The sequence below is a fragment of the Eptesicus fuscus genome, chromosome 3, assembly GCF_027574615.1.
Source record: "Eptesicus fuscus isolate TK198812 chromosome 3, DD_ASM_mEF_20220401, whole genome shotgun sequence".
Taxonomy (NCBI): domain Eukaryota; kingdom Metazoa; phylum Chordata; class Mammalia; order Chiroptera; family Vespertilionidae; genus Eptesicus; species Eptesicus fuscus.
In genome coordinates, this window is record NC_072475.1 from 56,056,101 (window position 1) to 56,070,665 (window position 14,565).

The following is a 14,565-nucleotide window of genomic DNA, read 5'->3' on the forward strand; positions in this document are numbered from 1 at the left end:
GGGAAGCTAAGTGACTATCACAAGCCTCAGGCCAATAAAAAGAAAGACCAGACTGACTGTAGACCATATGCCCAATAGATGGTAAATCAGAACTGAGGGGAATGTCTCAAATAGGCTGTGGAGCTATCAAGGGGGATGTATTGGGAAATTATGAGGTTTAGTTCATGATAATCTGGCCTCAGCAAGAGGTAAAAGGAAAGAGACAAAAATAATGCCCTGGGCTGGCCAAGTGTAGTCCACCATTTTGTGCTAGGAAATGGAAAGAAGACTCGGGCAAGATATTGGCCAAGTTAATTGTTAAATAGGCCAAGATCCAGCAGAGAGCAGAGCCAAGTGTCACCAACTGTGGGTCCTTATGTTTCAGATAAGCCAGAGGACAGGGAGAGGAAGGTAAAGAGCAGTCATAGGTGCCTGGGGTCACACAGATCTTTTGGATTAAAAAGCTGTCATAAAGGTTCATGAAGGTGACCCCAGAGTACACCAAGGGAAATCTCAAACAGAAGGGGGGGGAGGGGAGTCACTTAGTGGCCCTGTGGCCATAGTGCTAACGTGTAGCTGTCTGAGGGATAACCCAGATCCACATTTAGAAAGATCCACACTGGTTCTGGCCTGATCCTAGAGACATCCAAAGTTCTCGTGAGTCAAGGGACCCTGTGGCAAGATGGTTGAGAGCCTGGGCTCTGGAGCCAGACTACTGGGTTAGAATCCCAGCTCTGCACTTACTAGTTCTGCCAAATCAAGTTAGCTATCCAACCTTTTTGCCTCAGATTCCTTATCTGTAAGTGCGAATTAGAAATATGTAACTCATGGGATGTTATGAGAATTGAGTTAACATAAGAATAGAAAGTACTCGGTAAGTGTTATTGCTACTGTTATCATTATTGCTGTTATTAGGGTCTCCTCTGCAGGGAGAAGGAAAAGAGCCTATCAATGAACGTGGCCTACTGAATAAATAGCATGACTAAATGAGTTGTCTTGGACTCAAAATCAATATACTGAACATAAAATCAACATGCTCCTTTTGTCTAATTTACTTTTTGTTGTTGTTGTTGCCTTTAAGATTCCTTTTTAAAAAGCCAATCTTATTCACCTTAACAAAGGAGGGTTTCTGAAAGGGAACAAGAACTTAACCACACTTCAGCCACCAGAGGGAGAGGATTAAGCCTCCCCTGAAAGTCAGGCTCGGTGTGATGGTAACTATCCCAGCTGGAAAAAAACATGGAACCTTAATGAGGCTGGGAAGTGGACAGAGTAAAGAATATCACGCATGTTCTTTTGTCAAAATTGGTTTCCTGTGGCTTAATCTGAAATAATTACTTAGTTTTTTTGAACTGAAAAATACAGAAGAGTCAAAGAACTCATTCAAATGTTGACTCTAAGATGCCTCTTCCCAAGGGCCAGATCCTGGGCCGGGGCTGTCTAGGCTAACTCTCGTGCAGTGCAGTCTCTAGTTCTATCAGGGTGGCTCTCAGTTAGGTCCCAGGTTATATGATTCTGGGGCCAGTGTTCTTAGGAATACCCATCTCTCCTCCATTTATCGTTTTCAGAGCTGGAAGGGACTGTAGAGATCATCTGGCCTGAAATACACCCAACAAAGGAATCCTCTCTACACCATTCATTCCTTTATTTTTCAAATGCCAGTCACCTATGGGCTCATCGTTCTAGACACTGGGATAAAAAGACTAACAAAAATAAATTCCGGCTCTAAGAAAGGTAACAGTCCAGCTGAGTAGTGAGGCTAGCATACAATTGATGACACCACGTGATAATTACTACCCTGATAGGGATGTAACCTAGAAAACTGGCAATCAGTCCAAACCACGGAAGACACTGAAGGCTTCCTGGAAGAGGTGATACTTGAGATGAATGTTTAAAGATGAATAGAGCCCTAGCCGGTTTGGTTCAGTGGATAGATTGTCGGCCTGCAGACTAAAGGGTCCCGGGTTCGATTCCAGTCAAGGGCACATGCCTGGGTTGTGGGCTCAATCCCTAATGGGTGGCATATAGGAGGCAGCCAATCAATGATTCTCTCTCATCATTGATGTTTCTATCTTTCTCTCCCTCTCCCTTCCTCTCTGAAATTAATAAAAAATATATTTAAAAAATAAAGATGAATACAAGTTGGAGTGGACAGAGTTAAACAGATGGGAAGGATTAAAGAGGAGCTAGCACTGACACTTGAGAGCATGGCATGCTCAGGTCAACTCTGGGACAGCAGGCCTGTAGCGGGGTAGGGAGAGCATAGGAGAAGTAAAAAGTAAAACCGGAGAAGGTAGTTGCCAGATCATTAAAGGTATGTGATATCAAGAGTTTGAACTTTATCCAGGTGGGAAGCCATCTGTGGGATGGATTTAAGGAGACCATGACTGGAGTCAGGGAAAACAGGAAGCTATTGTGATAATCCAAGCAAGAGGAAAATCAGACTCTGATCTAAGGCTGTGATAATGGAGATAGAGGGAAAGGGACATATTAGAAGGTAGAATCTGGAGGACTTTGGGGTGGACTCATGAGGGTGAGAGCAAGAGGGGAATCAAGAATAACTCCCAAGTTTCTGGCTCAAGCAACTGAGTAGTTGGCGTCCTTCACTGGCACAGGGAATACAAGAGGAAGAACACACTGGGAAGGGGTGGAAGAAAATAAAAGAAATTTTGGACACACTGGGTTTGAGAACCCTCTGAGAAATCTAAATGGAGGTATCCAGAAAGCCAACGGGTTTATGAACAGGGAGTTCAGGGGTAAGATCAGAGCGACACACAGATATGGGAGCCATCAGCCTGGAAAAGAATATAAAATCATGCAGGAAGTGTAAAGTGAGAGGAGAAGATCTGAGGAACAAATTCTGGGAGAAAGGGAGAAGAGTCTAAGAAGGACCACACAGAAAGACATAGAAAATCAAGAGCATGGTATCATGGAAGTCTTGGAAGAGGAGAACTTAATAAAAAAAAGAACTGGTCAACAAGGTCGACTGCTTCAGAAAGACCAATTAATATCTGAAAAGTGTCCTTTGGATTTAGCAACACAAACGATCAGGTGGAGACTTGGATAAGATTCACCTTGGTTAGCCAGAGGAAACAGAAGGCAAGTGGCAGGGGTCAAGGGCATCTAGGAGGTGAGGAAGTAGAGGTCTTGAGAACTTGGGCTACAAAGGGAAGGAGAAACAGGAAAGTGGGGCCCCAAAAAGTTAGTCTTGGTTTCTTTTTCTTTCTCTGTTTTTAAGATGGAAAAGACTTGCAGAAGTTTATATTCTAAGGAAAAAAGGGTTGCCTCTACTGGAAAAACCTCCTGTGATAAGAATCACATTACATGGCTACACATTTCAAAAAGCAATTGTGGATTAGAAGTGATACCTAAAATAAGCTAAAATTGGCTCACGATACCTTCCAAACGTATCTCTTCTACAGGCAGCCTTCAACTCTCAAACCCACTCCCCTGCCTTCAATTAAAAAAAATTATTTATTCAGAACTGAACATATCCAGTTACTCAACTTTACTATCCTGGCAACTTTCCAATAATCACAGGATGGTTTGTCAAGATCCTTTTGAAAATGTATTTTCTAGAATTAGGCACAATATTCCACATGTGATCTAAATAGCCAGTATATAGAGAAATTCTTATCCTTCTAGTTTACAGGTTATATTTTACTTTATCTTATTACTCAAAAGCCTTTAATATTCCCTTTTGCTCTGAGAGTGATATCTAAACACTATCATTGAAGTGTCAAGGTTCTTGAGAGTCTAGACAACCTACACTCAGGCTTTGCTACAATGATTCGCTCTCTACCATGTAGAACCTTTTGCTCTTAGTGGCTTATTTTATTTACAGTGTCACAAAATTTACAGGAGATGCCAGGAAAATTTGAGGACTCTCATCACCACCATGTTTTTCCTTGAGCCAGAACTGAAATCACATTCTCATCTTCCATATCCTCCATCTGACGGAGCACACAACAGTCCTCTCCAGTAACCACCAGGGCTTCTGTTTTGCTCTCCTTTCATCTCTATTATTTCTCCATATCATTCAATACCCTCAGGTCTGTAGCTCTCACATGGATGTGAGCCTTTCTCATATACCCTCACCCTCCTATTAGAGTCCTTAGACAAAACATACTCTTCTATTACCACTTTCTACTTATGAGCTCTATACCCTTAAGTCTTGGGAATATTTATTATACTTGTCTTTTTGTGTTAAAATACCTGACTTGTTACACATGCCTTTTGTTGATATAAAAGAGGCTATAAATATTGTTTGCAATCTATATTCTTGGTATTTCATTTAAACCCAGGGTGATGATCTAAGGCAGTGGTTGGCAAACCGCAGCTCGCGAGCCACATGCGGCTCTTTGGCCCCTTGAGTGTGGCTTTTCCACAAAATACCACGGCCTGGGCGAGTCTATTTTGAAGAAGTGGCGTTATAAGAAGTTTAAGTTTAAAAAATTTGGCTCTCAAAAGAAATTTCAATCGTTGTACTGTTGATATTTGGCTCTGTTGACTAATGAGTTTGCCGACCACTGATCTAAGGGAATTTACTCCACAAAGTGCTTCTTTTTAAGTCACCTGGTGCCTCACACAGCTGGTTGTGGCTTTACTGGGATAATTTCCTCATTCCACTTCAAAATTCCCTAAATCCTTCTAGATAGGTCAACAAGGTTTTCTGCCAAAGCACATCCTCCCCGATCTTTACAGGATGCACTCTGTCCCTTGTCAGAAGTTCATTGTCCTAGTTCTGTACGATACAGTCCAGAAAAACATTTTAAAACGCCATCAGCATCGGCAGCCACTTGTTCTCAAAGCCTCCCTTCTTTCGATAGTCATTGCCATCACATGAAATAAGACATAAAAACACCATCTGTGCTTTCAAATCTTTCTGTTGGCTACCCAGAACTTCAAAGTCATAAGGAATGCCGTCCCAAATCCTCCTGAGTGTGCCGTTCGTTTCACACACTGGGTTTGAGAACCTTCTGAGAAGCAGCCAATTCATGGTCGTGGTACGAGGTGCTCGGCAAGCTCTCTATAATATCTTGGATATTGGCTCTGACTCCCTCTCAATTTTCCACATCAAAAGCATACACTTGGTTCGGAGCTACCATGGCGGGAAACAAAGTCTGCCTGTGTCCGCAGAGGGGATGTCCTAAAGCCACCTGCGGGAACAGTGCTGCACAAGATCCAAAGGCGAAGACTGCCCTTCATTTTTCTGCTGTTTCACATTCTTCCTCTTGCCCACTTTATGACATTACTTTCTCTGCATATTCCTGGCTTTCTTCCTCACTATATTTTTTCATCCTGCTTAAGAGCCTTTCATCCTCTCTAAGAAGCTGGAGTGTGAAAAAGCATCTATTTAGGCTCTTTTCCTTCTGCTTGCGTTTGCAGCTGCTATAATTGGTCTCGGGCATGAAAAGGAAGATGTAACTTATTCCAAAGGTCACCACGCCACCCCCGAGGCAGGTGTATGCACTGGATTGCCAAATGTTACCCTTCCATTTTTGCCCATTTTGACCCCAAGAGTCAGAATGAAAAAATTTTTTATGTGTGTTCTAGTCAAGTTAGAGAAAAAAAAGCTAGGGTCAGATAGAGAAATAACTAACCAGAGTTTATTGAATAAAGTACTTATTCGTGACTATGTTTTTATATTTCTTAAACATCTTTTCTTTAAATGGTCTGTTTTTTTTCAAAAAATGTTACATTAATGCTACTTAATATGCTTAGCTGCTTAAATAGGATTTGAGACATTGGATAATATACATTTGAATGTAAATGCTTGATAATTTTTGACTAAGCTGGCTTACAGAAAGTCTGGCATTTCAGATAATGAGGTGATAAATCAGACCACTAATAGAGAATGCCTAGCGGCTCTCTCAACCCCAGGCACTTGAGTACTTTCCCACTAAGTAACAGCAAATATCTTGGGAAAAAGTAACAGTATGGTATCCCATTCTACCTCCTGGGCAGATATGAGCACATCTCTCCCCTGACAGCTATGCTACTGTAGGCAGCAACTTCATCTTATACTTGTTCATACTCCTGATGATGCCTAACATGCCAAAAATGTATATAAAAATATAGTAAGTTACCTTTTTAAAATCTCTTTTACTCTATGACCCACATCGTTTGATGAGTTTATGGACAACTTGAGTCAAGGATCTACCAGAACCAGGAGGGGTTCCCGCTGGTGCCAAGATCTTCTATTCGAGCACAGAAAACCTCAGTAGCTGGATGAAGAAAGACCTAGAGACACACCTTGGGTGCATCCCCTGGTCTGGACCCTCACCACCTGCCAGTCAGGAGCTTCCTCAGTCAGATTATCATGACAGGTCCTCTCTTCCTGCCCCTCAGCTTCTTGTAGGCTATTCAAAGAGTGCCCTCTACAGGATGAACTGAGGACTCATAAGTACTTAATTCATTTCCTTCAAATGACAGGCTTAAGAGTCTGTTTCAAATGTGTTCAAGAGCTAATAAGCACAAAATTTAAGTTAAAGTTTAATGAGAGATAATGGATTGCTACATTCATTCTTCACAGCTATCCTATCTAATAATAGAGTAACATGTAAATTACCATCACTCCGCTACGCCCATGATTGGGTGGCGGGAGGCTGGGGGGCGGGACTTGGGGTGGCCTATCCGGCCATTGAGAGGCATGGATCCGCTGCCACTGAGGGGGGCTACCCTGCTGTTGAGAGGTGCAGGGGGCGGGAGTCCCGCCAGATCCGCGGCCTCTCAACGCCAGATCCGCGGCCTCTCAACACCAGATCCGCGGCCGCTGAGGGGGCCTGCTGCGGACACCCAGCTGCGCCTCTCAAAGGCAGGGTAGCCAGGTGTCCACGGCAGCCCCCCTCAGCGGCTGTTGAGAGGCGCAGGGGGCGGGAGTCCCACCCCCTGCGCCTCTCAACACCAGGGTAGCCCCCCTCAGCGGCCACGGACCATCAAAAGTGGGGGAGCTGGGTGCCTGTCTGCTCCAGCACCAGGCCTTTCAAAAGACTCCTCCGAGCCGGAGGCTTCTGAAAGGCCTGGTGCACCAGCGGACAGGCACCCAGCTCCACCGCGAAAAGCAAAAGCGTGTAGGGGACCCTACACGTGCATGATTCAATCATGCACTGGGCCTCTAGTCATTTATATTTATTTTAATAACTGCCTTAAATGTCTACCCCAAAGGGTAACCAATGGTGAGAATATAAATACCCATCCGCCCCGCCCCATCTGTCTCAGAGTGGAGACAGATGTGTTCCATGGCTCTCTGCTACACCTCGCCCTCCCCCTGCATAGCCATCTCTGCCCAAGGTCTGGTCCTCCCTGCAGAGGGGAATTTCCAGGAGCTGAAACACATGCCTACAGCTCTTCCTGCTTTGATCCAAGTCCATTTTTTAAAACCTGAAAACAGAGAACGGGAGCTCAGTATTCCTTTCTCATGTCAGCCTCGGGTCAAATAATCATAGAATCATAAAGCAGAAAGCAGTTCCTTCACTAAACCATGATCCTCCACAGGACCACTGAGGAGTGATGCCCCAGCCTCCTACTTCATACCACGTGACACCCTTCCTGGCCATATCTCATACTAGCACCCCAAAACAACAAGGAACAAGCTTCTCCACTGTCACTGATCTCTGCCTAACTCAAGAATTACCCAATTCCTAGTTAGATCCACTCCTCTCCTCCAGAGGCGCTCACCTGACTGAGAACAGAAGTAAGAGAGAAAGAGAGCACCCTTTCCTGCCTGGATCTCCCCCTTCCTCACCACCTGAGTGTGATGATCACATGCACAGAACAATGCAGGGCTGAGGCAGGCAGCTACCAATGGTCATCTGCCTTTGCTGTGGTCATAATTGGTCTTCCCAAGTGGATTGCCAATTCCCGGATGCTAGGCAGCCCCACTGCCCACTCCCTCCCGCCAAGTGGGAACAAAACAGGGTTGATTTCTAGACTATAGGACCCACCCATCTCTAGAGCCCTACATACAGCACAATGCAGCCACCTCATGGCCCCTGGCTTAGGTATTCCACAGCTGCTGTTCCTCTTCCCAGAGCAAACATTCCTCCTAAAAGCAGAGCCTTGGGGAAGGTAGAACTCTTTCTGCTTTCTCACCGTCTTATCAGAACCAGAGGCAGAGAGAAGTGGATTATACCAAGAGATTACTTGTTGTAATGCACGTCAAACGGGATGGCCACAGCAGCCCCCTCTCCCATTCTTGCTTTTTGCTCTGCATTTTTCATGAGCAAACGGGTACTCGGAAATGAGTTTATACCCAGTTCCTTTACCTCAAAAAGGAGGGATAGCATGAAGTTAGGTAAGAACATGTCTGTGGAGTCAGACAGTCCTGGGTTTGAATCCCAGCAGGACCCCCACCAAGCCAGATGACCTGAGCACGCTGAGAACTTTCTGAGTCTTAGTGTCTCTTCCATAAACAAGGCCAATACCATCTGTCAGTCAGGACTGGTGGGATGTAAAATACATAATGGAAACAAAAACTTTAAAAAGTGTGTCCATTCTTTCTCTAGTATGAATGTAAGTTAATGTGTGTCTGGTACTACGTGAAAGGCATTGTCCCATGTGAAAGGCATATCAGGCACCCAGTGAGGATGCAAAGGGGCAACTGGGAGAAATGGGGTTAACGTTGGGGTGGCTGCCAGACTTGCTTGGTTGTAAGAACACATAAATGACAGCTCCTTCATGAGCCTGTAACCAAGGCTGTCATTGCCTCTGAGGCTGCAGCAGGAAGGGAGCAGAAGGGATGGGCTGGGTCAGGGCTGGGGTAGCTCTGGGGATGTTCTCCCTAAGTGAAGAAAGGCCAATGCACAAGACAGCCAAAAGCCAAGAGCCTCAAAGCTCTGGAATGGCTCCGTTCCAAAGGATTAGCCCAGGTTCCATACCCCATTCTCAGCAGACAGGGAGTCCAAATGGCGCTCTCCCATCCTTTGCCCCTAGCAGACTGGAGAGGCACCCAGAATGCCTGGCCACCCAGATATTTTGGATCTGTGCTACAACTTGCCCACAAAGGCACACTGGCCCTGTGTCTATACTACGCTGGCTTAGTCCAGCTAGTTCTGCAGAAGGTCCTTGTGTAGCTACGAGGCTTCTTTTTGTTGTGGTGGTGGTGGCCAGTGGAGGTGATAAAATATACATAATACAAAGCTTGTCAAGTTCAGTGGCATTAAGTAGATTCACATTGTTGTGCAACCATCACCACCATCTAGCCCCAGAACTCTTTATTTTGCAAAACTGAAAGTCTTTGCCTATTAAATAATAACTCCCCATTCCTTTTCCACCAGCTCTCTCCCATTCTTTGCCCCCTAACAGACTAGAGAGGCATCCAGAAGGCAACTGCCATCCTATCTTTTGTCTCAATGAACTTGACTATTCAATAAATTTGACTACTTCACATAACTGGACTCATACAATATTTGTCCTTTTGTGACTGACTTATTCCACATAGCATATTGTACTCAAGTTCATCCATGTTGTAGGATCCTTCTTTAAGGCTGAATAATATTCCATTGTATGTATATACTACATTTGGTTTATCCATTGATCCATCAATGGACATTAGCACACTTTTGGCTACTGTGAATAACACTACTATGAAAATGGGTGTACAAATACTTTTCACTTCCCACCTTTTATTTTTATTTTTTAAAATATATTTTATTGATTTTTTACAGAGAGGAAGGGAGAGGGGATAGGGAGTTAGAAACATCGATGAGAGAGAAACATCGATCAGCTGCCTCCTGCACACTCCCTACTGGGTATGTGCCCGCAACCAAGGTACATGCCCTTGATCGGAATCGAACCTGGGACGCTTCAGTCCGCAGGCCGACGCTCTATCCACTGAGCCAAACAGGTTAGGGCATCACTTCCCACCTTTTAATTCTTTTGGGAATATACCCAGAAGTGGGATTGCTGAATCATATGGTAATTCTATGTTTGGTTTAGTTTAGTTTTCACAGTGGCTACACCATTTTACATTCCCACCAGCAATGCACAACTGTGAGGCTTTATTCCACAGGTTGGGTCTCATCTACCTTCATGTGCAGGGTTCAGGTCGCTGCTGACACGATCTTTCTGGCTCCTGCCAGGCCTCCCACTTTTCAGCATACACTTGCAGCTCCCCTCAAGATGGGTATGCTCCCACTGCTTTCCTGTCCTCCAGCAGATTCCTTCGGTTTTGGCCCTCTCCTTCTGCACCACAGGCTATATCTGTCTGGGGCTGGTGGCCTCCCTGGGTGAGGGATGGGGCTTTGCACAATGCCCAGCATGATGCCCACACTGAGGAGTGGCCACATGGTGGGACTGGCGCCAGCCCTGGGTCAGCTGTGATGTGGAAACACAGCTTTGTGATCCGCACTACTCCCAAGCACCCACCCCTCTGTCCCACACTGATTCCCTTCCCAGCTGCCCCTTCCCTCCCTGATTCTGAAAAGTCTTATTTTCCCCTGCAACTGATCACACCTGACCACGCATTTCATCTGGAAGATGGAGATTGTAAGGATCCATTTGGAATTTTCCCAAAAGAGAACTATAAGGGAGTTAAAATAAAATCTTGGGGGTGGAGCCTCAGAACAAAAACCCTCTTATATCACTCCACCATTGAGACAAACGGTTAAGGTCTCTCATACAGCCTCTCTGGGCAAATTAGAAAGCAGTGCCCTTTTTTTGGAACAGGTATGCAGCTCAGCTAAAAGGCTGAATATTGTGCAAATTACAGGCTAAATACTGTGCCAGTGGAACAAAGGCACTTTCTGTGGGCACATTCAGCCCTGTTGGTGTGTGGCGTGGTGACCAGGTGCCATCTCTTCCTCCAGGTCTTGGAAGGTACACAGCTTTAGAAACAGAGCGGCCACTGATTTTTAGCTCCACTTGACTGCAGTGACAGCCATAGGGGTGGCTTTGGGCTCTTGATGGTCCTAACATCATTCCCTCCTGCCATCAGCACCTTGTAGATGCGGCATTTACAGATCATGCCGGCAGAAAGATTTTCTTTGAAGACTGTAAACTGAGGGCCTATTTATCACTCATGTAGGGACCCAAGAGCAGACAAAGGTCTCCTTGCATTAGGCAGAACGGCATCCCAGAAGCCATGGGCTATCAACCAACGTGCCTCCCCAGACACCAAAGTCACAGCCCTGGTCTCTCTCACCGAGCTCCACACACGCACGTGCACACACACACACCTACAACTATGCTCAGCATCTTACCTGAGCCACCTCTTCAAAGTCGTCATGCCGCTTCTGCAGGGCTCGGGCTCGATGCAGGGACTTGCCAACCCCCGTGTGTTTGCTGAGAAAGGCCTCACCATGGTTTTCAATCCAGTCCAACACCTATCAGAGGGGTAAGACAGAAACAATGACTTCTGAGCAGAAGGAAAGACATGTGACAACATATGCGACTGCTAAAGTCCTAGAGTCCCCATCCCAATCAGAAGGCAGCAAGCAGTCCAGGTGGAAATGTTCAATCACGGTAGACACAGGGGATTTCATTACAGCCATTGGCAATACAACAGCCCCACCCTTAACTAAATTCAGCTCATCCTTTTTTATCTCCAGAAAATCACCTCATTACTTTTCCAGTTTTCTCAACCTTAATTAGTTCCTTTTTAAAAACAAGCTACATAGGCCATCAGGCACAGTTTAACGCCCTCTCCACCTTCATTCCAACCACATAAAGTATCAAGTCAGGGACTTCCTTTGCTTCCTCTCTACCATAAAAATAGACACAGCAGTGGCAACCAGCTACAGGCATGCTGCCTCACTGTGCTCCTGGGACTCGCCCAATCTTGGAAGTAAAGTCCAGAGTAGTCGGTTTCCAATGGGAGTGATGCTCAAGATAGCTAATCACCAGGACAACTGCCTCTCTGGCTTCTTTCCACCTCTCTCCCCCACTCAACACCACCCAACCAACTGACCAACCAGATAAATAAGGTCTTTGCACCCTTAAGGCCTTTAGTATCTATGATTCTCTTGGGAAGCAGTGGCGACTCGATACTCTTCCAGGCTTAAGACCAAGTGATTCAAGACATTTTCCTCAGTGTTTGGAGAAGCTAAAACAGAGGTGGCTGCAGCAGTAGAGACATGAGTGAGGGGATGCTGAGAAAGTGAGAAAATACGTTGTCTTGAGGGGTACTCTACAAGGTGAGTGGAAACCCCTTAAAATTTTTGAAATGTAGACAGGACCAAAGCCTTTAACACCCCTTTTGCATTTGCCCAGGCGGCCCAACAAAAATGTGGGAGAAAGGAAGCAGTTCATTTTCTGTTTCTGAGAAGTTGGCGCTCAGTAAACCAGGCAGCTACAATGAAATCAGAATCGTGCAGACACACCTGTTTCAAATCCGGCCCAAACTCAACTGAGCCCACTCTACTCGTACTATACTAAACTTTAACTGAGCATTTGATTAATGATGAATTAGCCTTCTCGGATTTTAAAAGGACTTTTGGGAAAATGACAGATGTACTAGGCCTGTTTAAAAGGGTGTTTTAATCCATTCCTCTGGTTCTTCTACAGATTGCCCTATGGCAAGCAGATAGATAAAATCATTCCATGGCCAGCAGGCATAGGAGTTCCAGCTCTGCAGAATCCAGCCTTCGGTGTCACCCCCTCTGGCACCTGAGATAAATGAATGCCTGCAACTGTGCAAAGTACAAAGCCTTCAACGTCTTCAGTGACAGTGTCACCAAGCCCACAACAAGATGGTATTGAATAACATAAACTGATGAACACATAGAAACATGGAACAGACTGTCAAACCTCAGAGAGAAGGCAGGGGAGGGGAGGGGGAGAAATCAACCAATGAACTCCTATGTGTATATGCATAACCCATGAACACAGACAATAGGGGGGTGAAGAGCTGGGGGGCGGTGGTCAGGGTGGGAGAGGTCAATGGGGGGGGGGGAAGGGGACTTATGTAATACTTTCAACAATAAAAATTAAAAGAAAAAAAGATGGTATTAGTTCAGAGCAAAGGACATGTGAATATATTAACATGTTTGTTAAGTGGTTTAACAAACAACCACCTAACAAAGCCAGAAGGTCAGGTAATTATTCATTAAAATGAAGAAAAAGGTTTTTTAAAAAATGCCTTTAAACATTGGATGTAGAGATTTTGGAGGCACATCTGCAAAAAGAAATCGCAGTAGTAAATGAACTGTATTTTTACCTTCTGCAAATACTAAAAGGCAGCATTGAAAGTAGCTCTAAATGTTCCTTTCTTAGAAGAAAGAAGAGCCTGTGTTTCCTTAGAATTATGTATGGTGAAATTTCAACAGCAGAAGAATCAGGAGAGTGTATTTTTACTTGACTTGCAACAATTTGGTCCCACAATTCTCTATTATAAAGGGGAGGATGAGCATCAGCATGCAAGGTCAAGGATAAATAGTTCAAGTCACAAAGTTTCCCATCACACAATTTTATAATGTTTATGCATATCTAAACTTTTATTAATCCCCTTTTGAGAATGAATTGAAGCTTGGGGATAATTTTTATATACAAAAAAGCTGTCTTGCAGCCGTACATGAAGGCTTTGGAATTTATGACAGATTTTCAGATTACGATTTCTTTCTTAATTTAGCTTTGCACAGTTAAGTGCGACTTGCTTGTCTCGCACTGTTTTCATGAATTTTATTTTATTGCATTTCATTTTTTAGCTCTAGCTTTAATAAAATTGGTTATTCTAAAGCACATAGGGTAAAGAAGAATGCTTTTCATCCACTAGTTTGGAAATGGTGAGCGTTTTTACTCCCTGGGAGTGATTTTACAACTTTTAAACTTTATTAAAAAGCAATTTGTTTCCTGTTTAAGTTATCTTGCTTCGATTTATTTTCAGTTAGTGACAGTTTACTTAATTACCTCTACCTTAACCACTTAAAAATCTATTTACTTCCCATTTGAGAGGCTTTCACTTAGTTTAAACATAACTTTGATTGCTCTGTGATGTTACATTGCCTCCACTTCGTCCAACTCCGGCCATTAGAACTGAAGCTGTGGGGAAACCTGTGCAAAATCAGTGAGATTCAGGAACTGCATGGAAACCAATTTAATAGACAAAAAAGCAAGTGATTTAGGAAGTGAACAAAATTATTTCAGTAATACACAGACACCAAAAAAGTACCCAAGGATAGATAAGCACAATTAACAGATGAGTTATTGTGTAAAATGCCAATTTCTGGCTGTTCTGTATCAGACAGTTCATTTAGAGCCAGCATAGTTTGATGCACACATTTGGACCACATGCTCTCTTAACCCTGATTCCATGACCCCAACCCTGGGAGTACAATCCAGCCTCCCACACAGAATGGGCAGCAGAGAAAGGCATCTCTGAAAAGTGCCTGGTGATTACATTACACACCATAAATTAATGTGCAGCCCTGGAAATCTGCACACCCCTCAGCTTCTGGACACCCAGACTCTGACCACCACTGTTGAAGAATACATTGCATTTCTAGCCAAACCCTGGACCTACCAAAGTGTAGGTACCTATCAAGGCACCTCTTACTAGCTAGCCCTGCTTAACTCTCTCATCTACAATATATGTTTAAATATTAAATTACCAATTACAATCAGGATAGTACAGAATTATACCTATTGATG

The 14,565-nt window shown here is 44.3% G+C and overlaps 1 protein-coding gene across 6 annotated transcripts in view; it reads right to left on the reverse strand.

Annotated features, from left to right (window-relative positions):
- KALRN (kalirin RhoGEF kinase) overlaps positions 1 to 14,565 on the reverse strand; it is a 664,115-nt gene that overhangs the window by 341,522 nt on the left and 308,028 nt on the right. For all 6 annotated transcript variants that reach the window (XM_028131137.2, XM_008155509.3, XM_054713909.1 and 3 more), the window contains exon 10: positions 11,181 to 11,303. In XM_028131137.2, the coding sequence (XP_027986938.2) occupies positions 11,181 to 11,303 (123 nt within the window). The remainder of the gene's footprint in view (positions 1 to 11,180; positions 11,304 to 14,565) is intronic.